Raw genomic sequence first — 26542 nt, forward strand, 5'->3', positions numbered from 1 at the left:
TCTAATGCATTTTTAATGCAGGAACATAGAGATGCTCTTGCATATTACTATTTTTAGCCATCCTGTATGCATTTTTCTTTCTCTGTTCCAAGCTTATTATTCACAGTTCTCTTTATTGTTAACTAATTAAGATGATTTCATAGAATTTAATTCCTTTTGTAGTCCTCCCCAATACGGTATTTTACAATTTTATTTATTTGTTGCCAATTTCATGTAATAACAAATTTCCACACACATTTTCCTAAGTTATATGATAATCGTATCTCCCTCCCTCCCTATCCTTCCACCTCCCAGTGCTGGCTGATGATTTGATCTGGGCTATACATGTATTGTCATGTAAAACATAGTGTTCATTTTTTGTGAATAATCGTATAAAACCCAAACCCCCAAACATAAGCCAAATAAACAAATGAGAAATGGTCTGCTTTCATCTGCATTCTGGCTCCCCCAGTTCTTTCTCTCAAGGTGGGTAATTCTTGGTCATAAGTCCCTCAGAACCGACCTGGATCACTGTCCCAATATAATGTGCATATGACCTTGCTAGGGTTAGATTCCAAATAGCATTTGAACTCTGTGAGTCGACTCCAACTTTATTGCCATCAGAATTCACTTCTTCTGAAATTAGATATCTCCCAGGATGGCTGGAAGAGTCCTGATAGAGCAATGTTTTGTTTTATTAAGAATACCAACAGGAGCATAGAATATCCGTGCTAGAAAAGACCTTCAAAACCATCTACTTCAACCCTTTCATTTTACAGATTAGAAAATCAGAGCCCCTAGAAACCGAGTGACTTGCCCGAAATATACTCATAGATCTTAGTCTTTTCTGAGCATTCCAGTGAATTGAGATGTTACCGTAATGGCAGCCCAGTCGTTCCATCCAAAGACAATATGGCATGATCATATAAGAATACGGTAATAATTAAAAGAACTTTTTTCTCAGCCACTTGTTAGCTATGTGACCTGGGATATATTGCTTAACCTTTAGAAGCCTCAGTCTCCTCATCTGAAAAATAGTCATACACATGTAAAACCCAATGGAACTGCGCATCAGCTATGGGGGGGGGGGGTGAGGGAAAGAAAATGAATCATGTAACCATGGACAAATATTCTAAATTAACTAATTAAATAAAATTTTTCCATCTAAAAAAATAAATTAAATGAAAAATAGTCATAGTAATTTATGTCTTGCCTAGCAGATATATTTGCTATATATCAAAACACCAAACAGATATAAGACATGTTTAGAAAATACCTTATAAGTCCCAAAGTATTATTGGTATACAAGCAACACTCAAGAAATTGTGCCTTTTGTTTTAACATCACATTAATTTCTTAATACAGAATGTCCCCAGAGTCTTAGAGCAGTTTGAAGCCCTTATACTTTACCCTTGCTGGGTGGTACAGTGGATAGAGTTCTGGCCTTAAAGTCAAGAAAACTCATCTTCCCAAGTTCAAATCTGACCATAGGTGCTTACTAGCAGTATGACCCTGGGCAAGTCATTTAACCTTTTTGCCTCAGTTTCTTCATTTGTAAAATGAATTGGAGAAGGAAATGGCAAACCACTCCAATATCTTTGTCAAAGAAAACCCCAAAGGGGGGCAGGAAGAGACAGACAAAACTAAAATGGCTAGACAACAACAACATCAAAAGCCAGCATTCTTTATTATTATGGGGTTTTCTTGATTAAAAAAAAAAGTCTCATCCTCCTGCTTCCAACCCTGCTGAAAGAATGGCTTAAAGAGCCTACCTATACCTTCCTTTACCCTAAACATCACACATCATTTCCCACAAACACACTGAAAGATAAATAGCTAGATAGATATATTTGGTATGAAATTAGAGTGTCTCAGAAAACTCTTGGAATGCTAAATGCAAATAATTATTTTCTTCTTTTTTAAAAAAAACAGAAAATGCCCCAAAAACAACAGAGGACGTCGGCAGAAGCAGAACCTAGGCCATTTTACGTCGGACACGTCATCCAGAATGGTTTAACTTGATGACTTTTATATGTACACCAACCATGTGATAAACATTTTATTATGTCTTTTTTTAAAGAATAGAAATATTTATTTCAGAGGCCTTATTTTTGGACATTTTTAGTGGAACACTGTCGGCTTGTATTTAGAAAAGCATCAACTCTAACAGTTATGGACTTTCCGTTTTGTGTTTTTAAATACCGAATTTCATTTTCTGTATCTGTAACACATGGTTATATAAGACTTGTACTTTACCCATGGAATGTAATATTTTTGCAAATTCAGATCACTTCTCAAATGATTATAGTCACACACACACACAAAATCAAGCATGAACTAAAGGTAAAAGATGTTTACAGATTACTTTTCATACAAAAAAAAACCTAGAAGACACTGTGTTTAAATAGATATTTAAATGTTTTTGAGATTTAGTACATGATTTTTTTAGACACTGCTTATCGCATGAATTGTGAAGCTGTGTATGTGTGTAGCTGTAAAATATTTATAAAATGTTTGGGCTGTACATTGAGCACTACTCTCCTTGCAAAACAATTTGGAAATTTGGAAAAGGATCTTATAGTGCTGATGGAACAGATCCATAAAAAGTGGGTCTCGGTAGATTTAGATATTATGATCATTGACTTTCAAAAGGCAACAAATTAGAATCAAGCCTACTTTTTTCATGGAGACCATTTTAATACTCAGTCACTTTTTTAAAGAAAATATTTGTTTTAACACAAAGAATAAATCAATTGTATTGGTGTTGGTGATTAAAATGCAAAAAAAAAAAAGATCATTAACAAACAGTGTTCTTGAAGAGAATATGCCAAGAACTTGAAAAACTCTCCAAATTAGATTTCTGGTTATAGTTATATTAATAGATTGTTGATGTTTGGAGGATCTGAAATGTGAGTAGGATGTATTCAGCTGTTTAACATGTAGTTTAGACTTTCAGAAGTATGCATGTAGAATTTAATAATTTGTTGAAAATAAACAATTGATTTTAATATTTCATTTGGAAAGCATGTTAAAATACAATGTTTTCACTATATATGGCCTCTGTTTTAGTGTGTCTGTTACTTGTTTGAACTTTATTTGGTTTGTAGGTTTTAAAAACAGAAGAAGTTTCATGTTATAAATATTGATTTGGTTTTTTAAAATTATTTGCCTAAAACTAACTAAAGGAAAAAAGAATCTATGAAATAAGGGTAATAATACCACCATGAAAATTTCCAGATTGCTTTTTTTTTTCCCCCCGCATATGATAAATGAACTTCCTGGAATTCTAGTGGACCTGTTTTATGTTTTCCTCTTCTGACATTACTGTGCTCTTTGAGTTCCTTGGTCTGTCAACAGACAATTTTAGAATACCCCTGCGTGTGAAGCTCAGTGCCAGACTTGTTGAGGGGTTTCATATTGCAGAACAATTGCATATGAATATTTCTAGTTATAAATATTTGACCAACCTCCAGGGGTGGAGTTTTCTACCCTTTAAATGTCTATGTGGCCAGCTGTCAAGCTAACTTTTTGCTTTAAGTGCCAGAATTAATTGTAGAGAGAGTAACATTTTATTTTAGCCACAGTAAGGATAAGCCTGGAAGAGGGGGGGAAAAAAGCAGAATGGATCACAACGAATCGACCAATAATGTTGACAAAATCCATCAAAATCGACTATCAAGCGTTTCAGTAGATGAAGATCAAGATGCGGCACTGACAATCGTGACTGTCCTAGACAAGGTGGCTACGATAATAGATGGCGTCCAAGAGAGTCAGAAGAGAATAGAAGAGCGGCATCGCTTAATGGAAAATACAATCAAATCTGTCCAGATCGATATGTTGAAGCTTTCTCAGGCACACAGTAACACAGGCTATATCGTGAACAAGTTGTTTGAGAAAACCCGGAAAGTCAGTGCTCACGTGAAAGAAATAAAAGCTCGAGTGGAGAAGCATAGCCTAAATGTGAAGAAGGTGGAAACCAAGCAAGAAGAGGTGCTGAGAAAGAACAAATTTCGAGTGGTTATATTCCAGGTAAGCTTGCTTTGGGGTGAAGTCTCATTACCCCGAGTTTCTTCCAGACTTTCACCATCCTACAAATAGTTTTCAAAGGAGAGAGGTCACTCTTTGTGTGATAGAGATTAATTATGACACAGGAGAGTGGATGCAGCTTTGGGAAAGAGAAAGGAGAGTGTTATATAATTAGAGTAAGAGAACCCAAACTTGAGTCTTGGCTCTGCCATTATACTTAACGTGTGACCTCGGGCAAGTTACTTGTGGGTGCCAGTTCCCCTTCTCTAAAATGAGGGGTCAAGATAAATGACCTCTAAGGTCCCTTCTAGCTCAAAAATCTATGACACTGTAAAATGGATCCTGGTTTCCCAAGGGGTCTCAGCACGAAATCCTCCTGACGGGAACCAATGTGCTATTATTAGCACCACAGGCTCCTTGACCATTAAGTGTAAAATGAACTGTGGATCAGTCAAGGCTATTTCTTGCCTGTGAAATGCAATATGAGTCTGGCTTTCTCAACCCATCAGCCATACATGACAATCATCTTTGCTGCTTTTTTACTTTTTACCTCATTAGGAATGGACCAGAATAATAAAGAAATTCTATTTATATGACCTTCGGATATAGGTTGGAATGCTGAAAAATAGAAGCCATTGTAGGAAGAGCCATCAGCATGATTAGATAAGTGAAAGGAAGCAAAGTTATAGTTGATACAATGCTGTGTTTCAAGTCAAGAAGTACTAGGATGAATCATGACTCAGATCATTGGTGGCTGTGTCACCCTGGACCAGGCACTTAACCTCCTTTGGCCTCAGTTTCCTCTTCTGTAAAATGATAGGTTTAGATGCGATTATCTGAAAGATCTTCTTTGAATTGAATATAAGATACTATGAGTCTGTCCTTTCTATCTGGTAGTCTGTGTTGAGGCAAGTGCAAGGCAGCATTATAAAATAGAGGACTGGTCTTGGGGTCATGAAGTACTGGATTCAAATCCTGTCTTGGAGACTTACTAGCTCTGTGGCCATGGGCAAATCAACTCATCCCTTAGCTTTCCTAGGCAACTATCTAAAATTCTATCATATGGGGTGGGGTTAGGGGAAGGAAAGAACATGATTCTTGTAACCAAGGAAAACTATTCTAAATTGACTAATTAAATACAATTTTCAAAAATAAAATTCTATCATAGAATTGCCAATCTGCATCAGGGTAGCGAGTTTCCACACAAGGATGATCCCCACATAAAGGAAGCTAAAAGTTTGGATTCCTCTCCCTACCATCCCACCAAATAAACAAAGTACTACTTTGTACTTCGCATTCTTGATCTGTAAAATGGACAGAAGAACCAACCTTGGTAGATGAGTGACTGAGCATCTGCCGAGTGGTTTAGGAGGCTAAAATGTAGGCAGGAGGTTATAAGCCACAAACAGAGACACCAGACCCAACATCTAACTCCCAGAACTGTATTTTTAAATAGCCACCATTGGCAAGACTTTCTGATAATGATGCAACCATTGATGGCCAACATGTCATCAGCACCAGTACTATGTTTACATACTCTGAATGAAGCAGTGATGGAACTCATACTAAGGTTAGTTTTTCACGTAGGCTATTTGACTCTCCTCTGAATTGAACAGTCACTGCTTTCAAATAAATAGGTAGATGGATTATTACAATAGGCACCTCATGGGTATCCCTGCTTCAATGCTTTATCCCTCTCTAATCCTCCTTTCTTTTAGTGGCCAAAGTGATTTTTCTAGAGTCTCTGGCCATGTCACACCACCCTACTCATTAAACTCTAGTGGCTCCCTATTACTTCCAGAACCAAATATTAAATCCTCACTTTAGTACTGAAAGCCTATCACAACCTGACTTCTTCCTGCCTTTCCAGTCTTATGTTGTATTCTCTTCCACATACTATACTTATCAATTATACTGGCTTACTTGCTTGTTGTTCCTTGCTCATAATGTCCCATCTCTCAGTTCCATGCCTTTTCCTTGGGAAAAAGAAAGGAAGGAAGGAAAGAAGGAAGGAAGGAAGGAAGGAAGGAAGGAAGGAAGGAAGGAAGGAAGGAAGGAAGGAAGGAAGGAAGGAAGGAAGGAAGGGAAAGAGGAAGGAAGGAAGGGGGAAAGGAAAGGAGAAAGGAAGGAAATAAAAGAAGGAAAGAGAAGGAAGGAAAGAAGGGAGAAGTGAAGGAAAGAAGGGAGAAAGGAAGGAAAGAAGAGGGAGGAAAGAGAAAGAAAGAAAGAAAGAGAAAGAAAGAAAGAAGGAAAGAAAGGAAGGAAGGAAGGAAGGAAGGAAGGAAAGAGGAGAAAGGAAGAAAGAAGGAAGGAGGAAAGAAGAAAGGAAGGAAGTAAAAGAAGGAAGAAAGAAGGAACAATGATTCCATCAATGTGTGTTTTCCCTTTACTAACACAGATTACAACTTCTCTACTCCATACCTTAGGAAACCATATGGAGTTGCTGTGGCCAAAAACTTTCTATCACTTTGTTTGCCAACTTCCCATGGTGAGCCTCTTTGATTTTATCTAAGCTGATACTCAGTCTATGGACATGATCTCTGACCTGGCCCATCCTGCAGATCTTTCCAGCTTGGTAGAGATGGCCTTTGAGAAGGGTCAGCTGCATGAGGCTTTGGGCCTTTAATGTCTTTTCTCTCCTAAGTTGCCAGATGTTAAAGGATGTGGACCAAGTCTTGCTTTTCTCTCTAATTCCCCATTGTATTCTGCATAAATTGCCCAGCCCACTCCTGATGTTCTATCAGTTTTATGGCTCCTCCAGTGGCCAACATTTGATAAATGTTTTTGAATTGAGTCCATGAATATCACAGAACATCATAATTGTTAGAGGTGGAAAGGACCTTAGGCCAGCCAGCCCACACCTCTCATTTTACACATAAAGAAACTAAGGTCCCTAAAAGTAAAGTGATTTGTCCAAGGTCAACTACTAAGCAGCAGAGCCATGATTTGAGCACCATCCAGTTTCTTTCCATTATACCATATTGCCTATTCAATATTAAGTTAGACATTAGGAGAGGATAGATCTTTAATAGAAGTAATATTGTACTCCCCCATTTAACTAATAGTCAAACTTTGGAGGGGCCTTATAAATCATAGGGTTCACCCCCTAATTTTGTGAATAAGAAGCTTGAGATCCAGAAACATGCCATAATTTACTCAAGATTACTGTTGTTATTATTGTTAAGTCATTTGAATCATGTTCCACTCTTTGTGACCCCATTTGGGGTTTTTTTGGTCAAGATACTGGAGTAGCTTGCCATCCTTCTACATCCCATTTTACAAATGAGGAAACTGAGGCAAACAGGGTTTAAGTGACTTTCCCAGGGTCATACAGCTTTAAATGTCCATGGTTGGATTTGAACTCAAGTCTTCCTGACTCCAATTCTGGTGCTCTATCCATTTTGCCATCCAGCTGCCCCTTTACTCAAGATTATATAAGGGGGCAGCTAGGGCCTAGAGATAGGAGATCCTGGGTTCAAATATGGCCTGACACACTTCCTAGCTGTGTGACCCTGGGCAAGTCACTTAACATCCATTGCCTAGGCTTTACTGCTCTTCCACAGTATTGATTCGAAGACACAAGATAAGGGTTAAAAAACAACTACATGATTAGCAAAGCTGCCAAGAACTCAGTTCTTTTGAGCCTTATCCTATTTCTATTTCTACTAGATGATAATTTTCTCCAAATTATCCAACATTATCATCACTGGCATTTTATCAAACCCTCATGTACAAAATCCATTTCCCAAGTGCGATGGTGCTTTACAAAAGACATAGAAATTCTTTAAAAGTGAAACTTTACAACCAACCCTAAGCATAGTAGAATTTCTGGACTTTTGATTTCTTTATCTCTAAAAGAAGGGAGTTGGGATGAGCAGAGGTGTCACACTCACAAAAAAGGGGGGGCAGCTGGGTGGCTCAGTGGATTGAGAGCCAGGCCTAGAGACGGGAGGTCCTAGGTTCAAATCTGGCCTCAGACACTTCCCAGCTGTGTGACCCTGGGCAAGTCACTTGATCCCCATTGCCTAGCCCTTACCGCTCTTCTGCCTTGACTCCAAGACTGAAGGTAAGGGTTTAAAAAAAAAAACTAAAAAAAAAAACCCACAAACTGTGGGCCACAAGGGGCCAGAAAAACTCCTGAGTGGGGCTGAGCCAGATTCAAATGTAACTGGAAAATGTTTAACAAAATAAACAAAAATACAGTGAAAGACAGATAATGTGAATTTGAGATGTTTCTAAGTCAATGTGTGGCCCACAGGCTCTCTTTGAATTTGACTAGGTGGCCTTGATTGTCCCTGCCAGCTCCAGCCTCTATGATGCTATGATTCAGAAGGGAGCATGGCAATCCCACGCCTGCCCATGCTGGAATGCCAGTGCAGGAAGGGAAAGGGATGGGTCAAGAACAGCAACAGCTTCCCTAAAAGGACCAAGACTTTGGGGCAGCAGGTGGATCTCAAGAAAAGATTAGCCCTTCCAAATTCTTTGAATTTTTGTCACAGAGACTATTCTTCCTGGCCCAAATCCCCATTCCAGCCACTGGTTTTCCCATTCCCCTTAGCATCAGCCATGCCTCAGGAAAGATGGGACACTGAACATGAAATGTTATTTCTCCATAGTGGGCTTATGTGTGCGCGTGTGCTACAGCAGCTTTAGATTGTGCAGGGGTGGGGACTATGGACTAGTCAATGAGATTTTTTTTTAGAAAAGCACAAAAATAAGCTCAAAGGCACACTGGTACAGAGCAGATGAAACTGTGTAGCTTCTGTATAGGCAATACAATATGGGACTTAACATTCTTAATGGTAGATAAGTGTTAAGATGGCCCTACTAATGTCCAAGTCCAAGATGAATAGGATTTTAATTTAGTTAAAAGGTAGCTTATCTTGAAGAAGGAAGGAAGGAAGGAAGGAAGGAAGGAAGGAAGGAAGGAAGGAAGGAAGGAAGGAAGGAAGGAAGGAAGGAAGGAAGGAAGGAGAGGGAGGGAGGGAGGGAGGGAGGGAGGGAGGGAGGAAGGAAGGAAGGAAGGAAGGAAGGAAGGAAGGAAGGAAGGAAGGAAGGAAGGAAGGAAGGAAGGAAGGAAGGAAGGAAGAGAGGGAGGGAGGGAGGGAGGGAGGGAGGAAGGAAGGAAGGAAGGAAGGAAGGGAGGAAGCAAGGAAGCAAGGAAAGAAGGAAGGAGAGAAGAAGGGAGGAAGGAAAGAACTAAAAAATACAATAAATACATATATACAAATGTGTGTGAGGTAGATGTATGATATAATACCATCATGCCACCATGTCAGGCATGTGATATTGTGGACTAAACATAAGTTTGACAGTTCAGTATATTTCTGGTTTTTAAAAAATGCAACTGGCACTCCTACAATCCAATTAAAAACGACTTTGAGGTAGGTGGGTAGAGCAATATCTAAAACTCTGAACCTAGAGTCATGAAGGGTTATGTTTCAAACCAGTCTCAGGCATCTGCTAGTCGTGTGATCCTACTACACAAGTCACCTCTGTCTGCCTCCATTTGCTCATCTGTAAAATGAAGACAATAATTGGCACCCTCTTTCCAGGATTGTGAGGAAAAAATGAGATAATCCTTGTAAACTACTTTGCAAGCCTTAAAGCACCATATCCATACTAGCTCTTCTTATTATTTAATGCTCTTTTAAAAATTCAAAGTGCAGAGTCCAAGAATAAACAGTCTTCAGATCAGAAACTCAAGAAAATAACTATGCAATTGGAACTCAAGAAAAGACTTCTGACAAACTCAGGTCCACCAGGCTATGGTCCAGACTGTGAGGTGTGTAAAACCCCAGGAAGAGCCCAAGAGTCAAATGGAGGGACCAGAGCAGCCATGGGAGCCTGCCAAATCTTCCACCACACTTGTGTTCTAAAGCACGTAAGAAGATGACACACACACACACACACACACACACACACACACACACACACACACACACACAAAATAAACACAATGTTAGTTCAACAGAGGAAGCCTGGCAGCTGGGGGGATTAGGAAAGGCATCATGTAGGAGGTGATATTTAAGCTGAACTTTGAAGCCGTCTAAGTGGCAGAGCGGAGTGAAGAAGGGATTCACAGGCATGGGTGGAGGGCATTCCAGGGCAAAGGGACAGAGACTGGAAATGGAATGTTTGGGGAGAGAAACAGTAAAGCAAGTTATAGCTTTATGGTAGAGAGAGAAGCTCCAGTTCTGATATTAGTTGACCCTGGCCAAGTCATTTCATCTTTCTCAGCCTCAGTTTCCTCACCTGTATTATAGATATAATAATACTTAGACTATTTCATAAAATGGTCGTGAGAAAGCTATTTAAAAATGAGAAAGAGAATTTTCATACATGGAAATTGTCATTTATCTCAAAAGCTTTGGATTATGGGGAATATAGCTCTGGTTTGTTTAGCTGATTTTTTTTTTAAGCATGCCTGTCTCCTATTACCTAATTTAAGTTTTTAGTGAAAAATCCAGAGATTATCATTTTAGAAATCTCATTGTTGCCAGCTAGATTATTACAGAGAGTAAACAAAAAAAGGGTAGAGGAAAATCTGAATTCAATCCTCTCCCACTTCCCTTTCCTAGACTCTTCCTGGAGACTCCCTTTCTAGTTTCCTACATCAGCCTGTGTGCTTTGGGTTTGGAAGACTCATTTGTTGCCCATTTTCTTGCTTCCATTTTGTTTATTTTTCCTTTATTCCTTGATATTGTTCCACAGGAGTGGGGGGGGAGGAAAGTTAGAGAGGGGGCAGAAAGAGCTAGGGAAGGAGGAGAGGGAAAGGTGGAGGGAGAGAGAGAGAGAGAGAGAGAGAGAGAGAGAGAGAGAGAGAGAGAGAGAGAGAGAGAGAGAGAGAGAGGAGAGAGAGAGAGAGAGAGAGAGAGAGAGAGAGAGAGAGAGAGAGAGAGAGAGAGAGAGAGAGAGAGAGAGAGAGGAGAGAGTGAGAGAGAGAGAGAGAGAGAGAGAGAGAGAGAGAGAGAGAGAGAGAGAGAGAGAGAGAGAGAGAGAGAGAGAGAGAGAGAGAGAGAGAGAGAGAGAGAGAGAGAGAGAGGAAAGAGAGGGGGAGGTAGAGAGAGAGAGAAAATGTGTGTGTGCCTACTTCTGCAGCCACTCTACCATAATTCCACACTAGTTCTTGGACAAGCTGATGTGAAACACACACACACATCTCTTTAGACTTTGATGCATCTCATGAAACAGAGTGGTAGAGAGGGACGGACATTGATTCTAGTGTAAGAGGAGCAAGTATCAAACACTGCTTCTGACACTCAGGAAAGAGCTTTCCAATCTTGGACAATCAATATCCCCTTGGATTTCAGTTTTTTCATGTGGAAAGTTAAGGTGTTATAGTAAATTGGGTCTGCTGGAGAGAGAAACACACACACACACACACACACACACACACAAATAGAAAGCAATCTTGACAGAGAAAGAAATATAAAAAGATAAAAGTGGACAAATAATGAGAGCAAGAAATGGAGAGAGGAGCCAAGGTGGGGACTCCCACCATGCCAAGGGGGCATGGAGGTCTTTGGAGTACTAATGGAGTATTCAGCCTGTCCATTTGTTCTTGCTCATATTCACCATATAACCATCCCATCTTCTTCCCAGAGCATAGACTGCTTCAATGATGTCTTTTCTCCCCTTCTCCTATGCAAGTCATTGTTGATAATATGCCATAACCTATCTATAGCTGCCATTTGTCTTTCCATTGCCACACACTTTCATACACATATTTTATCTGATGGGTAAATAAAAGAGAGTCATTCTGTGGCTTGGTGAAGGAGAGAGAGAGGCGGCAGCAGAGAAAAAAGGGAAAAGAGAGGAACATGAGAGGGGGCAGAGAGAGGGAGAGAGAGTAGGAAAGAAGGGAATGGGAAAAAGAGAGAGAAGGGGTGATTAAAGGAAATTGAACAAAGCAAACAAAGGATGCGAATTAATGCTCATTAAATTAAATTATGAGAAACTGGGTTTGAAAAGAGGATTCTGTTTTAGAACAATACAGCCTCTTCTCATAGCAACAGTGTTTGTCAATCTCATTTTACAATGAATTTCCCACAATTAACAACCTTCCCTGACATCTTCCTCATCATGACAGATAGGTGACCCTGGGTTCTTGAAGGATATCCCATAAGATTTGACAGGCCCTTCCAAGTTACTGGGTGACAAAAAATGTCTTTCTGTCAATTGAGGATCAGCTTATATAAATTCAGGAAGGTTCATCACCAGATTGGCAGGACTGGTGAATTTTTTGCGTTCACAGTAACTTGCAAAGACCAAAGCCAAAGAGGGTTTTATATGTGTGTGTGTATGTGTATAAAGAAATATGTCTACTTATACACATATTTATTATTTCTTTATAGATTTATATACCTATTTAAATTATTGTAATGGGTAAAATAGAGTCTGAACAGTTTTAAACATTTATTAATAAAATGAAAAGGTGAGAGATATAGATATAGTTCTTTTAAGTAAGGGTTAACCTGTTTGGGATTGATTCTCCATTTAGCTGGCTAATAACTCCTATCTCTCTTCTCACCTTCCCATTTTATTAATAAATGCTTAAAACTCTGGCCATACTCTATTTTACCCATTACATTATTTATATATATATATGCATATTTATATTATATTGTTATATACATATTTATTATTTATATTCCTATTTTATATACATTTTTATTTTTATATATGTACATGTATATGTATATATGTATGTATATGCAGCTCTGAAGTGTTATATCTGACTTCTCCAATTGTCACTCAAGAGCTGGGTCCACCAGGAGTCCTAGAAACTCTAATTAGCTTCAAGGTACCATGTGAGTTCACATTCCTAGCTCCGAAGCTCCGAAGCTTCACTGACATATTTGCCTTCAGTAGTTGGCGAAGGACAACTGGCTCAAAGCAAAGTCACTTCCTGAGATATCATTATAAGCATAGTAGACGTACGACATTTCTCCCATGAACCGGGGGCACAGCTCCCACAAAGACAAGCGGTGTCAGTGGAAAGATGGAGCACCCATGCAGAGCACATTGGAGATGAACCATGTAGGGAAGGCACATGGGGAAAGCAACTGGCATCCCTGGTACATCAAGGGCCCAAGATATCTTTCTTTTTCTTGCCCCATCCTTATGCTGCTGTAGCATTTGTGCTGGACGGTTTGCTTTGCTGGGTTCCTCATCCCTAATTCTCTATGATGTCCTCCTCAGCTCACAGACCAACCATCTGGTCTACTCTCTACTAGGCATGACATTTCCTAAAACACACGCAAGATATTCTTAGGTAGACAAATCAGATAGGTAAAGATGGGGAGGAGAAAGAAAGCTCCCTCCACTTCCACACTCAGGAAAAGGTGCGAGGGAGAAATCAAAGTACAATTGGGTTCTTGCACCATAATCAACTCTCTTCTCAAATGCTGGAGATGACCTTGATGCCAGATTTTTCTCTTGTTCTGTAAATGCCACCAAGAAATGGCTCATTTCTGAATAGGCGGGTGGGCTTATTGTTTGGTCATTTCAAACATGCCTGACTCTTCATGCTCCCATTTGGGCTTGGGAGTAGTTTTTCCATTCCCTTCTCCGGCTCATTTTATGGAGGAGGAAGCTAAGGCAAATGGGGTTAAGTGACTTGTCCAGGGTTACACAGCTAGTAAGTGACTGAGGCTCGATATGAGTCTTCCTGATTCCATCCCTGGGCTCCATCCACTGCTGCCCTGAGTCAGTGGGTAATGTGACAAGGAAATCACTTTAAAAGACAGTAACTAACCTATAATTCCAAAACATCGATTGAGGAACTTCTTCACACCTTCTAAAAGAGTAAAAACAAATACACTTCAAATGTTTTTTCCTTTATACTAGCCTATCAAAATCAGAGAGGGGTATGTTTCTTATAAGGCATAAATGGCCAACTTCTAAGTCTTTCCATCTCTTTGTTTCGGTTACTTCTCCTTTTCATCTTTTAACTTCATCAAGTGGGTCGGAGGGCGTTAGTAGTCCCCTGGCCAATCCCCTGCTCAGAAAATGGCCCTACATTACCTGACCATCTCTGGGTACCATCCACACAAGAGCCATTTGATCACATTCTGTTTTTACCGAGAGAGGAGGAGAAAAGCTCAACTCTTAAGACTGGGATTGGGGAAGTGGTGGCCATCAGTCATTAGTCTTTAACTCTTCTCTTCCTTGATGAACTCAGAGTGCAGATTGATGAATGCTTTTATTTTCCTTTATTTTCTTGCTCCACCACTCCTCAGGAACATGGTTAGGGTAGAAATCGGTTTTATATGACTTCCGATGTACAATGGCATCCTATTTCTTGCCTTCTCCATGGGTAGGGGAAGCAATGAAGGGAAGCAGAATTTGGAACTGAGAATAAAGGTAAAGTTGTTTAAAGGAAGCAGAACCCTCTCCTCTTTCTTCCCCCCCACCCAGTCTCATACTCAGACCTTCCTACTGATAGTACAGCAGGTGGCTATAGCAGGTGTTAGGGGTGAGGAGGAATTATAAGGCATTTTGATCCCTCTCTTAACTACTGATTCATCAGAGCAACAGGGCACCCACACATGTTTCTTTTTGCATCTATAATCCCTTTGCTCAGTGCCAGGGAATTTTAAGTAACAAAAGACAACAAATATGTTAACAAAATAAGCAGAGCAGAAGAGAGGCTCAATTAAGTTGCTTAAAGAGGCTGGCTGTGTGTTTATTTTGCCTGACTAAACTTCTTTTTCACCAGGAAGGGCTCTCATCTGGGATGGGAGACAGTTGTCGGGGGCTAGAAGGATAAAAAGAAGAAGAAATGAGTGTCGATGACACATTTTAAATGCACAGAAGTGAAGAGAAAGGAGTTCAGAGGGGAACCCTGATAAGCAGGGCAGTTTTGTTGCTACCATGTCAAATTTAATACATACTTTAAAAAAACCTAGATGTAATAGTTCACCGTTTCATGTAACATCCTCTTTTCTATTTTTCTTTTATATTGAAATGCTCGTGTTTGCTGATTTTTGTTAAATGCATAGAGAAATTTTAAAAAATTTAAATCTTTATCTTCTATCTTTGAATCAGGCAGAAGAGTGGTAAGGAATAGGCAATTGGGGTTAAATGATTTTCCCAGGATTACACAGCTAAGAAGTGTCTGAAGTCATATTGGAACCCAAGACCTCCTGTCTCCAGGCTGAGCTCTCAATCCTAGCTGCCCTGGGAAATATATATATATATATATAAATATATTTACATATATATATATTTACATATATATGTGTATATATATATATATTCACACACACATGCATAAAGTGTGACTCAGTGGGCAACGTGGGTTTTTTTAACCCCCTTGAATCTTTCTTTGGTTTTAATTTGTTAATCTGATTTAATGGGTACTCAAAATAGGATTATAAAGTTTCTTTTAAGAATTATTATTTATTAGGTCAGCTAAGTGACTCCATAGAGAGAGAGAGATCTGGAGACAGGAGGTCTTGGATTCAAATCTGACCTCAAACACCTCCGTTCTATGTGACCCTGGGCAAGTCACTTAACCCCAATTGCCTACCTCTTGCCTTGGAAGTGATACTTAATATTGATTCTAAGACAGAAGGTGAGGGCTCAAAAAAAAAAAAAAGAATTTTTACTTACTGATCAGTTGTAGATCCTATACTTTTTAAAGTCTTGTGTGATTTAAAAATATCCTTTATTTAATAGGAGGTCTTGGAGGAATCTCTTTAACATTTGCTTGCTTTTCACTATTTGAGATGGTCTTTTGTGTAAGTACCATTTGGTGGGGAGGAGTCAAAACAGTGAATGCAAGTTTGGTTACCCTTCCCTGTTAAGGAATGGCATCTTGGAAAGTGGCTTCAATCTAAAACAATTGTAGCTCTAGGGCCATCAGTATTGGGTGGGGGCATGTAGATATCAGTCTAGTCTAGTCTGAGATGAAACCCTCTTTTTTAGAGAACAGCTTTGTGGCTCTTGGCTTTTCAGCTCTTTCTTCAATATCCTTCAAGGCAAGAATCAGTCTCCCTTGAGGAGGGTTAGCAAGATTCTATGAATTGCTGTCTATGTCTCTCTTCCCCTCAGGCTACCTTCCTATACATTTCGACTTCATACATTCACACACACAGCTCACAAAAGGATGATGTAATCCTTGGACATAAGAAGACCTAAATTTAAGCCCTACTTCTGCCACCTTCTAGTTGAGTGACTCTGGATAAGTCACTTCACCCCCTTTGAGCCTCCATTTCTTCATCTGTAAAATGGGGCTTATATCATTTGCTCCAACTACTTCCCAGAGGTGTTGCATACTTTAAAATGGTGTAGCTATGGATACCATCATAATTTCCTTTCTTTCCTTTCCCCCCACCCAGGAGGAGGTCCAATGCCCTACATCTCTCTCTGTCGTTAAGGAAAAAAGTCTGCTTGAGAATACAGAAGAAGATGAATTCTGCCTCCCGGATGATCTCTCTTCTGATGAAGAATATGAAATTGAAGAAAGCAGAACTGCCCAGCTTAAAAAGTCAGGAAAGAAGCGTATTGATGACATCAAAAAGGCCTTCTCTAAAGAAAACATGCAGAAGACAAGACAGAATTTTGACAAGAAGGTAGATAGAATTCGGACTAGAATTGTGACTCCTGAGAGGAGAGAAAGAATCAGGCAGTCAGGAGAGAGACTGAGGCAGTCAGGAGAGAGACTGAGGCAGTCAGGAGAGAGACTGAGGCAGTCAGGAGGAGAAAGACTGAAGCAATCTGGTGAAAAATTTAAGAAAACCATTTCTAAAGCAACTCCAACGAAGGAAACTTTCAAGATGCATCTCCATAAGAAAGGCAAAGAAAGAACCACTGCAGAAGGCCAAGAGGGCATTCAGGAAATGGGAGTAGATATCATTAGCAGAAGTGAGGCTGAGGAACCTCTCAATGAGCTCTACACGGAAATGACAGCTACAGCAGAGAATGTACAAGGCAGAGAAGTCTATCCTCCCCAAGCAGAGGAGGAAACCCAGATTCCTATGGAAAATATAGTTCTGCAACCCCCCCAAAAAGGAAGTAATGAGGAACCCCTTTTGCTAGATTTAAAACAATCAACATAAAAGAAAACCAAACAGCCCCTGATTGTGTGTATCAGCTTCATCAAACAATTCTAACCAGAAAAGATAGCAATGTTTATTTTTAATATCTTATAAAAATAGATAAATGCTTCTATTTCATTCAACGTGTTCCGGGTTATCAGTTATGTTTTAATAAGCCCAGCAATAAAAGAATTGAGTTTTTATTGGCATTCTCCCCCCTCATCGAGGAATAAAATCCCAATAAGTGATGAAGCTTTTTTGTTGCAGTTGTTCAGGTTATTGGATTTTACTTTTCCCTCGACAACTGTGGAAATTTCTTTAATCCCTTTTTTCTCTGGCTACCAGGGGAAAGGGTTTAAAAGTTCGGAACATTTGGTTATCTAAAAGAAAAGAAAGAAATTGTTTCATTGATATGGCCTTTTACAAATGAATTCTTGATTTTTGGCCCACTGGTAGCACCAGGAAATTTATTGTAATCGTATCAGCAGCTTCATTTTGCTCTAAAATATGGCTATCTATACATTCAAAATAATCATTGAATTGTGTATGGTACTTTTGCCCCTGAACTGGAACAACCCAGTGGCCCATGGGGCCATTGTTTCTTCTAATCCTTTGGGTTTGTGGCTTAGACTATTGGATCACCAGGCCACAGCTTACTTCCCACCACAACTGGGTAAAAAGTACCTCCTCCGAAGCCTCACCATGTCCAGCCAATGCTCTCCAAATTCTGAGTTCCAGGAATAATTCATAACTTGCTGTATTTGTGTCCCAACCCCCTTGGATTCCAATCTTTTCTTGGGTCTTCAGTTTTCACTCAGTTGGCCAATAGGCTACACTACTTTTTTACTATGATGGAAATGAGTATAAAGTATAAAAGGCATGGCTAAGGTAGTTTTCAGTTTCCTAATCCCTCTTCTTCACCATTTCCCTTTGTTCTTCTTTTTTTAATCTTTAGTTTTTGCATTAGGATCAATTCTAAGATAGAAAAGCAGCAACAGCTCTGAAATTTGGGGTCACACAGGTAGGAAGTGTCTGAAGTCAAATTTGAACCCAGGTCCTCCCAACTCTAGGTCTGGCTCTCTATCCCCTGTGCTACCTAGCTGCCTCCCATGACCCTTTGTTCTTGAAAGGAAGATGAAGATGAAGGCATCAACAGGCTTTGTCAATGAGGTGTTATTAAGCATTCCTACTTTAAAGTTGGGGAAGGGGAAATCATCTCACCACATAATCCAGCTCATCTAGTGGCTCACTACTGTTTTCCAAGGCAACCACACTCAGCTCCTGGTCTTCTTGCCAATGAAGGTGCTACTCTGATAGGTGCCTGAACTTCGGATACTTTGGAAGGCTGACCTAGGAGTAACCCAACAAGCCAACCAAGGCAAGTTTCCTTATCTCCATCTCTTTCCAATATGGTGGCCAATAGGACCAGGACAATGAGTAGACTTGGTACTTCAGGGGCAAGCCTGTTCTCCTCTCCTCTCCTCTCCTCCCCTCCATCCCCATAATACCCACATGGGCAGATAACTGGATCTTCTCCTGATGTCCCATACCAGGAGAACCGGGCAACAGCAAAGCACAAATGTCAGCAAAGTGAATACCAGCAAATCCCTGGAGATGTAAAGTACTACGTCTGCCCTTTTAACATTTCCTTCAGAGCCTCAACCTAGCTTGACCCCTTTGATGCCACCATAGAATGGTAGCCTTGAGCTTATTCCATTCTGTACTCTCTATTTTGGGGAGCCCAGAGATTTGGAAAAATGCAGAGGAAATAGCCCCCTTATGCCTAAATATAAATATGGGGGAAGCATTTGGGTATTTGATTTAACAGCAGGTCTTCCTCATCCCCTGGACAACCTTGATGTTCCATAATATTTGCGAAATGCAATCTGTTGAAAACTAAAATGTATACAGAATGAACACTACTTTGAATAGAACAAATTTTAGGACAATGGGGCCGAGGCCATGGACTCTGAGAGCTGCCTGGAGAAACTGTCAGCCCTCACTGAGGAGAAGGTGGAGATGGATGAATTTCCTGCTGATGGGAAGAACGTGGAGGCTCAGGAGATGCACAAGAAACTGTTCGGGGGGCTGAAATTCTTCCTGAACAGGGAAGTCTCTCGGGAGGCCTGGCCTTCACCATCAGGGGTTTCAGAGGGGAGGTGTCATGGAACAAATCCATGTGTGTCGGAGACACGTCCAGTGAGAAAGAGCCTTCCATCACCCATCCCATTGTGGACCAGCCCACGCAGCCCAACCCTGTCCATTCAGCCCCTGTGGGTGTTCGACTGTGTCAACACCTGCCTCTGGCTTCCGGTGAAGGAATACTTCCTGGGGGTGCTTCTGTGCCCCCTCTCACCTTTTGTGACAGAGAAAGGAGACTACCTCCCCCCAGAAGAAGCAGAAGCTGCTGGCCCTGCAGCGGGGTGAGACCCCCAGATACGTGAATGAGTCAGAGGAGGATGAGGAATCGGAGGAAGATGAGGGGCGAGAAAGTGATGACTAAGAGGAGGAAGAGGAGGAGGAGGAGGAGGAGGAGGAGGAAGGTTCAGAGAAGGAGGAGGTCAAGCTGAAAGTGAAGGAAGAGCAGAGGATGCAGGGAAAGAAGGTAGGGGTGATCATGGGCACCTTGAAGCTGGAGGACAAGCATCGCCTGGAGTAGAAAGAGGCCAGTGAGGCCATGAGGCTGGCCACCATGACCATGAAGAAGAGAGAGAAGTACCTGTATGGCAAAATCATTTTTGGCAAAAAGCGTGAAGTGCCCTAGGCAAACAAACTGTCCCAGAAGAGGACGGCCCAGGATGAAGCCTTGAAGGCCAAGAACAAGAAGAACAAGAAGACATGGAGGACCTGAGCCGGCCTGCCTGGGCCCCTTCTCTGGGGTCTTGCCCCAGGCTTGGGCACAAGGAGTTTCTAAGCCTTCTCTCCCAACTTCCCCACTTGGCCGGGGCTCAGACTGACTCTCTGGTCAAGGGGCTTCATGGGGAATCTTTTCTGGGCTTCCACTCTCAGGTCTGGGACTCACTGATGCTGACCGTTCCATAGGCACCACTGCTTTCCCTGCACTGGAGGCAGGAAGATGGAAGGCCCAGAGGCGGTCCAGAGGCCCTGTGGCAGCTGAGGGCAGGGTGCCCCCTGTATCCCGGGCTGCCTCCACCCCACCCCTGGGAACACAGCCTGAATCTCTGGGCTTCAATCCTCCCTCTCAGTCAATGGAACTCATGGATGCTTACTTTAGATCTAGGAAAATATTTCCAAATAAATATGGATTGGTTCATCCCCCCTAAAAAGGCCCCCCACAAATTTTACATAGTTCTCCATTCAAAGAAGAATAATTCAAAGGACTTTTATAAACATTTGTCTAAAGGCACAGCTAATATTGACAAGAGTTAGCATTATACATTATCATAAACAATTGCTTTTAGTAACCAACATTAAACGTAACTACTAAAACTCGTGTGATGTCGTAACTATTCCAATAGCAAGTTACTTTTGCTAGTTTCAGAGGAATTCCACGGGAATGGAGAGCAAAAGAGCAAATTTTAAGGATCTTCTGTCCCCTGCAAGATGCCACTTAATTCATTTAATTCAACCCTTTACCTCCTGTCTTAGAACCTATACAAGTTAGGTCTTAAGGAGGAAGAGCAGTCAGGGCTGGGCAGTTGGGCTTAAGTGACTCGCCCAGGATCACCTAGTTGGGAAGTGTCTGAGGCCAGACCTCCCACCTCTCCATCCACTGACCCACCTAGCCGCCTGCAGGAAGTCATGTTATCAAAAAGATATATCGCATCCAAGATATCTATCAAGACTTCTGTTTTGTTAATCCACTAGAGTTAGCTGGGAAGCTTTCTTCCCCTCGGTTGGGTAAATCCTAGGTAATTACTTGTGGCACACATAGATTAATTAACTTCTCCCGGGGTCATCCATTAGTTAGCAAGTGTCAGAACTAGGATATGAACACCATCTGGGAAGTCTCCTATAAGAGAGCCCTTCTCTCTCTCTCTAATTCTCTTCTCCAGTGCCTGGTATATAGAAAGTGCATAATAAATGTTTATTGACTGTTTCATTCTCAAAGCATGATCTGGTGACTCCTGAAGGTCCCCAAGACCCTTTTCAGAGATCTTCAGGGTCAAAACTCATTTTATAATACTAAGAGATTTTATTTCTAATATGGCAAATATCAATAGGTATATCCCACATAAATAAAAGTTCTTTGGGGAGGCATCCTTAATAATTTTTAAGAGTATAAAAGGGTCGAGACCAAAAAGTTTGAGAACCACTGCTCCACCCCAAGCTGCCTCTATGGTCAAAAATATTTTTCTTTTTAATTACTAGGAGGGAAGGAAGGTGGGAGTAAACATTATATAGCACCTACTATGGCCCAGACATGATGCTAAGTGCTTCAGAGTTGGGGTGAGGATTTTAAAAAAACTGATAAGGAAGGAGTCAAGATAGTAGTTCAGCCCTTCATATGCATTGCTACCTCTAGGTTTTTAAAAGTCTCTTGGGAATGATCGATCTCTATTATCCCAGCCCCAAAGTCCCCCAAAGAAATGGTCAGGAAATGTCACATCAAACAGGAGCTTCTTCCCACATTTGCTTCCTCAGTTGGCAGCTTGTGTAGGGTCTCTCCTTCTAGCCATCACTCCTACTATCCAGGGGCAGCTGCTGAGAAATTTCCAAGTTTCCAGTTATTTATTCGGATCCTCTAACTTCAACCACTCTTCATTAAATAACGCCCTTCTTTTGTGCCATGGCTGTTAAGAAAACTCCCTAAAATGAGGAAGCACTCTAGGAGAGGGTGCCCGTAAACCCTCCACTATTTGTTAAGAAAGATAAACATTCAGATTTGTCCTTTCTATGAACCTAGAAAATACAAGTGCTTTCCTCCCAAATCAATGAGTTATGAGTATTCAGAAAGCTTTTCCCGTCCAACAATTTTCTGTGAATTGACTACACTATTGACCTCAGTTAAAAGCAAACAGCATAACTTTCTTCAATATAATATCCTATGTCCTGCCTCTGACTCGGTGCTAATGTAACCTTGGGTTAGTCATTTCACTTTGAGATGCGAAGTTGCTAAGTTTAGAGAAGGTGTCCACCTGCATTGGTAGAGGGATTTCCTATTAGCACAGTTGCCAGTTACCATGTAGTCGGCATTTAATGAAATTCTTGCTTCTTTTCTTCATATGCCAATGAAATTATAGGTCCAGTTTCTTTCTCTACAATCCAATTGCCCAATGGAAAAAAAACCAATAAGAACAACTATCCAATTGTCACCTGGGAGAAAAGCTAAGGGAATGGGACTGGTGATAGGTCAGAAATAGGAGGAACTCCGAGAAGTGTCTATAAAGAGCAGGCTTTTGTGGGACTGTGGTTGGTCCTTTTGTTTTGAACAGGACCAGTGACATCATGGGGTGGCATCTTGAAAGTGAATTGTATTTAAGCAAGGCACAGTTGCACAAGGTCATCAGCCTCACCTTCTCTTCCAAAGTGATCCAAGTCCAGTGGCCAGACAAAATTCAGGACAACTGTTGATGGCCTGAGATGCAATGAACGGCGTTGGCATCTTCAATGTTTGACCAAGCTCTAGGCATCTGTAGCTCCTATTTTAGCCACTTTCATGGCTATTGGAACAAATTGTTCTCATCCACCCCTTTTACCAGGGGTAGTCTTCACATGCTTGAGGAGATATCCCCCTAACTCACCGATAGGTTGGAGGCCTGTCAGTACCCCTCAACCTGGTTTAGTCTGCCCACCAGGAGAGTTTTACCAAAGTGTGGTTGCTGTGCATGCTATAGCTCCTTGGAGCCACAAGTGAGTGTTGAGTGAATGGTAGGCACCAAAAGGGAATGAGCAGCCTGGAAAAGGGATCAGCAAACCTTCACACCAGAGGTGTTATTTATCCTGGAACATCCATATGCCCCAACTGTGTATATGAATTTTCAGAGCTACTGGAAAATGAGAGGGAAAGACAGCCATGGTGGAATCCAGAAGGAAGAAGAATCATTATCATCAGTCTATATTTGGATAGTGCCTTAGAGAGTTCAACACATTCTTTCACAAAGGCTAAATGACTTATTTAAGTCACAGCGAGAGAGTGACTCCAAATTAAATTTCAACATTTTGCCTGAGGTCGATAATAGAAACATGAGTAAAAAGTTTCAGTGTCAGCAATGTTCAGGAATATGAGAAAACCACATCTTAGCACAGTCACTACTGCAGCAACTATTGCAGATTCCAATCATTCAATAAGCATTTTTAATCACCTACTATGTATCTACTATGAGACTCCTGAGTATAAACGACAAAAATGAAATAGTACCTGTCTTCAAGGTGCTTACTTTTTTATTGGAGGAGTCAATATATATATATATATACATATATATATATATATAAACATATGCACAATAAATACAATTCAACTTGGAGGAGAAAGCACTAATGACTGAGAAAATAAAAGAAGGCCTCCTGTAGGAGGTAACTTTTAAGTTTGGTTTTGAAGAAAAAGGTTCTAATAGGCTTAGGTGAAGTAGGCATGCAATCCATGAGTGGGGAATAGCTAGAGGAAGGGAGGAAGAGATGGAGAGAGGGAGGGAAATAGGAAGGAAAGGAGGAAGGAAGAGGAAGCAAGGAAGAAAGGAAGGAAGGAAGGAAGGAAGGAAGAGAGAGAGAAAGGGAGGGAGGTAAAGAGAAAGAAAGAAAGAAAGAAAGAAAGAAAGAAAGAAAGAAAGAAAGAAAGAAAGAAAGAAAGAAAGAAAGAAAGAAAGAAAGAAAGAAAGAAAGAAAGAAGAAAGGAAGGAAGGAAGGAAGGAAGGAAGGAAGGAAGGAAGGAAGGAAGGAAGGAAGGAAGGAAGAAAGGAAGGAAGAAAGAAAGAAAGAAAGAAAGAAAGAAAGAAAGAAAGAAAGAAAGAAAGAAAGAAAGAAAGAAAGAAAGAAGAAGAAAGAAAGAAAGAAAGAAAGAAAGAAAGAAAGAAAGAAAGAAAGAAAGAAAGAAAGAAAGAAAGAAAGAAAGAGAGAGAGAGAGAGAGAGAAAGAGAGGAGGGAAGAGAGAGGAGGGGAGGGAGGGAGGAAGGAAAGAAATAAAGAAGGAGGGAAGGAGGGAGGGAAGAAAGGAAAGAAATAAGCACTTATTAGACACAATACTATGTGTCAGGTAATGTGCTCTCCATTTTACAACTAAAGAAATTGAAACAGATAGATGTTAAGTTTCTTTCCCAGGTTGTACAGCCATTAATTGTCTGAGGCCAAATGTGAACTTGGGCCTTTCTGACTCTAGGCTCAGTGTTCTGTATACTATGCCACTTAGGTGCTTCAGTGTGAAAGCACAGAGAAAAAAAGTAGTGTTGTGTGAGAAGCAGAAAGTAAGCTGAATTGGCAGGGCTGCTGAATTCATAGAAGGGAGTAATATTTAATAAATCTGGCTGAAGTCAGGCTATGAAGGGCTTTAAATGCTGAGGAATTTTTATTTTGTGTTAGAAGCAAGAGGGAGTCTCTGATGTTTATTGAACTGGGAATGGGCATGGTCAGCTCCCCCTAACCTCCACCCACACTTTAGGAATTTCTCATTGGCAGCTGTTTGGAGGATGGATTAGAGAGGGAAGAAGCTTTGAGACAGGAGGCAGTTAAGAGGGAATTACAATGATCCATATGGTGAGAGTCTGATCTAGAGTGGTGGCCACATGAATAGTGAGAAAACAGATGTTGTGAGAGGAGGGGCTATTAAAAGTGCCAGATCAGGAGGACATGGTTCAAATCTGACCTCAGATTCTTCCTAGCAATGTAATCTATAAGAAATATAGAAATCTCTGGGCCATCATTCTGAGCTGAAGATTCAAATCTTAATTGTGGAAATTAAAACTGGAAGTCTCACCACACCCAACTTGTGTCAAAGACCTCATATAGATTTATAGTTTTTTGACAGTTAATTAATTAGCTCAAAAACCAACAAGGCAAAAGGAAGATAGTATGTTAATAAAAACATGCTATCACATTTGGTAACAAAGTTTTGTAACATTTAATACAAAGTAATAAATTCTAATAAAAGGTTAAGATAAGAAAATTTAATTAATCCTCTAATTACTAGTCCAAAACTATCATACTCCCTCTGGGAGGGGTTAGGTCAAAGTAACCTATCTTGGTCATAATATCCCAGGGGACCTGTAGTTGACACAGCTCTTCATAGGATCAAACAACACCTGACCATGCCAAGGTTGTTTTCCTATGGATCTCATCAGGTCAGCTGTCCACTTACATTCCAAATGAGGACGGCTTATGTCTCATTTATGTGAGTTTCAGCTTCCCTAGATAACAACACAGACTTGAAGTGTTTATTCCCCCACCAGAAGCCCTTAATCTAGTTAGTTGTTATATCCTTTCTAATATTATGGTTAATATTCTATTATAATTGACATCATATACAGTTATTCTACTAACATGGGTCTAACTTTTTTCTAAAAATCATAATTAAAGTTATCCCTTGGTTTATGATCAATAATATAAAAGCAATATATTATTTATATATTATATTTATATTATTTTTTATTTTAAAATGTTTCTTTCAGATCCTGGGCAAGTCACTTAACAGCATCTGCTCAGCCTTTGCTTGCCCTTTTGTCTTAGATTTGTTATTAAGACAGAACAGTAAGGTTTTAGAAAATAAAAAAGATGTGAAAGAGGAATCAATTTGACTTGGCAACTGATCAGATTTTCTTCCTGCCATTACTGCATATAGCTAAAGATAATTCATTTGATCTCATTTTCTTTCTTTTTTTTTCAGGGCTTTAAATAGACCTTCCTTGAAAGATGGCTATGTTACTCCAACGCATTTTCCCCAGATTGTTACAGAGAGGTGATTTTTGCATATTTGCTATATTTTCAATCTAATGCATATTCTAACATAATAGCAGCAATACACTATTGTGTATCTAGTTTTCTGGGAAAGGTGGTCCTTCAGGAGCTAATTTTCACATTTTAGAAATCGTTTTTAAAGTTTCTTATCTGAAGTTCAAAAAGTACAATTCTTTTCAGGGGGCTCTTACATATAATTTTAAAAAACCTTTTAATTAATCAGTCAGCAAGCATTTATTGAGCACCAACTATTTGCCAGACACGGTGTAAGTCATGCAAAAACAAAATAAAATATCTCTGCCCTGAAGGGCCTTCTATACTCCCAGAGGAGAGAACATGTATATGTAACAGTGGGACTAGTTAAAGAAGGCCCATTTGTTGTTATGTTGTTCTCTGTTTTCAAAGAGAATCAATAATGTCAGAGGTGATGTTTTGACTTGGGCATGAATTGGATTTAAACGATGCACAGTGACAAAATTGTCAGGCTCACTCTCTCCCATAGTCATCAAGTCAGTGGCAAGATGGAAGTCAGAACAACCAGAGTTGGGGCAGGATTCAGTGGATGATTTTGATGTCTTCAATGTCTGACCAAGCTTTAAGGACTTCACAGTGTTCTCTTCCACCACTTCCATGGCCATTGGAAC

The 26542-nt window shown here is 40.3% G+C and overlaps 2 protein-coding genes and 1 pseudogene across 2 annotated transcripts in view; all 3 read left to right on the forward strand.

Moving 5' to 3' along the window:
* Positions 1-3031, forward strand: part of TMEFF1 (transmembrane protein with EGF like and two follistatin like domains 1) — a 138854-nt gene extending 135823 nt beyond the window's left edge. Inside the window, exon 10 of the mRNA XM_007498056.3 lies at positions 1912-3031. Coding sequence (XP_007498118.1) covers positions 1912-1996 — 85 coding nt within the window. The 3' untranslated portion in view covers positions 1997-3031. The remainder of the gene's footprint in view (positions 1-1911) is intronic.
* A 421-nt stretch (positions 3032-3452) lies between these two features.
* On the forward strand, positions 3453-17303 carry CAVIN4 (caveolae associated protein 4). Its single transcript, XM_001373061.3, has 2 exons — positions 3453-4008; positions 16353-17303. Exons 1-2 carry the CDS (start codon positions 3601-3603, stop codon positions 17070-17072), a joined length of 1128 nt encoding a protein of 375 aa, XP_001373098.2. The 5' UTR covers positions 3453-3600; the 3' UTR covers positions 17073-17303.
* Positions 17304-19013: 1710 nt separating this feature from the next.
* On the forward strand, positions 19014-21114 carry LOC103097272 (pescadillo homolog; annotated as a pseudogene).
* Positions 21115-26542: the final 5428 nt, after the last annotated feature.

The sequence above is a fragment of the Monodelphis domestica genome, chromosome 7 (assembly GCF_027887165.1).
Source record: "Monodelphis domestica isolate mMonDom1 chromosome 7, mMonDom1.pri, whole genome shotgun sequence".
Taxonomy (NCBI): Eukaryota; Metazoa; Chordata; class Mammalia; order Didelphimorphia; family Didelphidae; genus Monodelphis; species Monodelphis domestica.

Excerpts from the sequence above, each read along its gene's own strand:
- CAVIN4 (XM_001373061.3), top strand. The coding sequence starts at position 3,601 with ATGGATCACAACGAATCGACCAATAATGTTGACAAAATCCATCAAAAT. Across the intron at positions 4,009-16,352 it reads TTCGAGTGGTTATATTCCAG|GAGGAGGTCCAATGCCCTAC; the intron begins GTAAGCTTGCTT and ends CCCCCCACCCAG.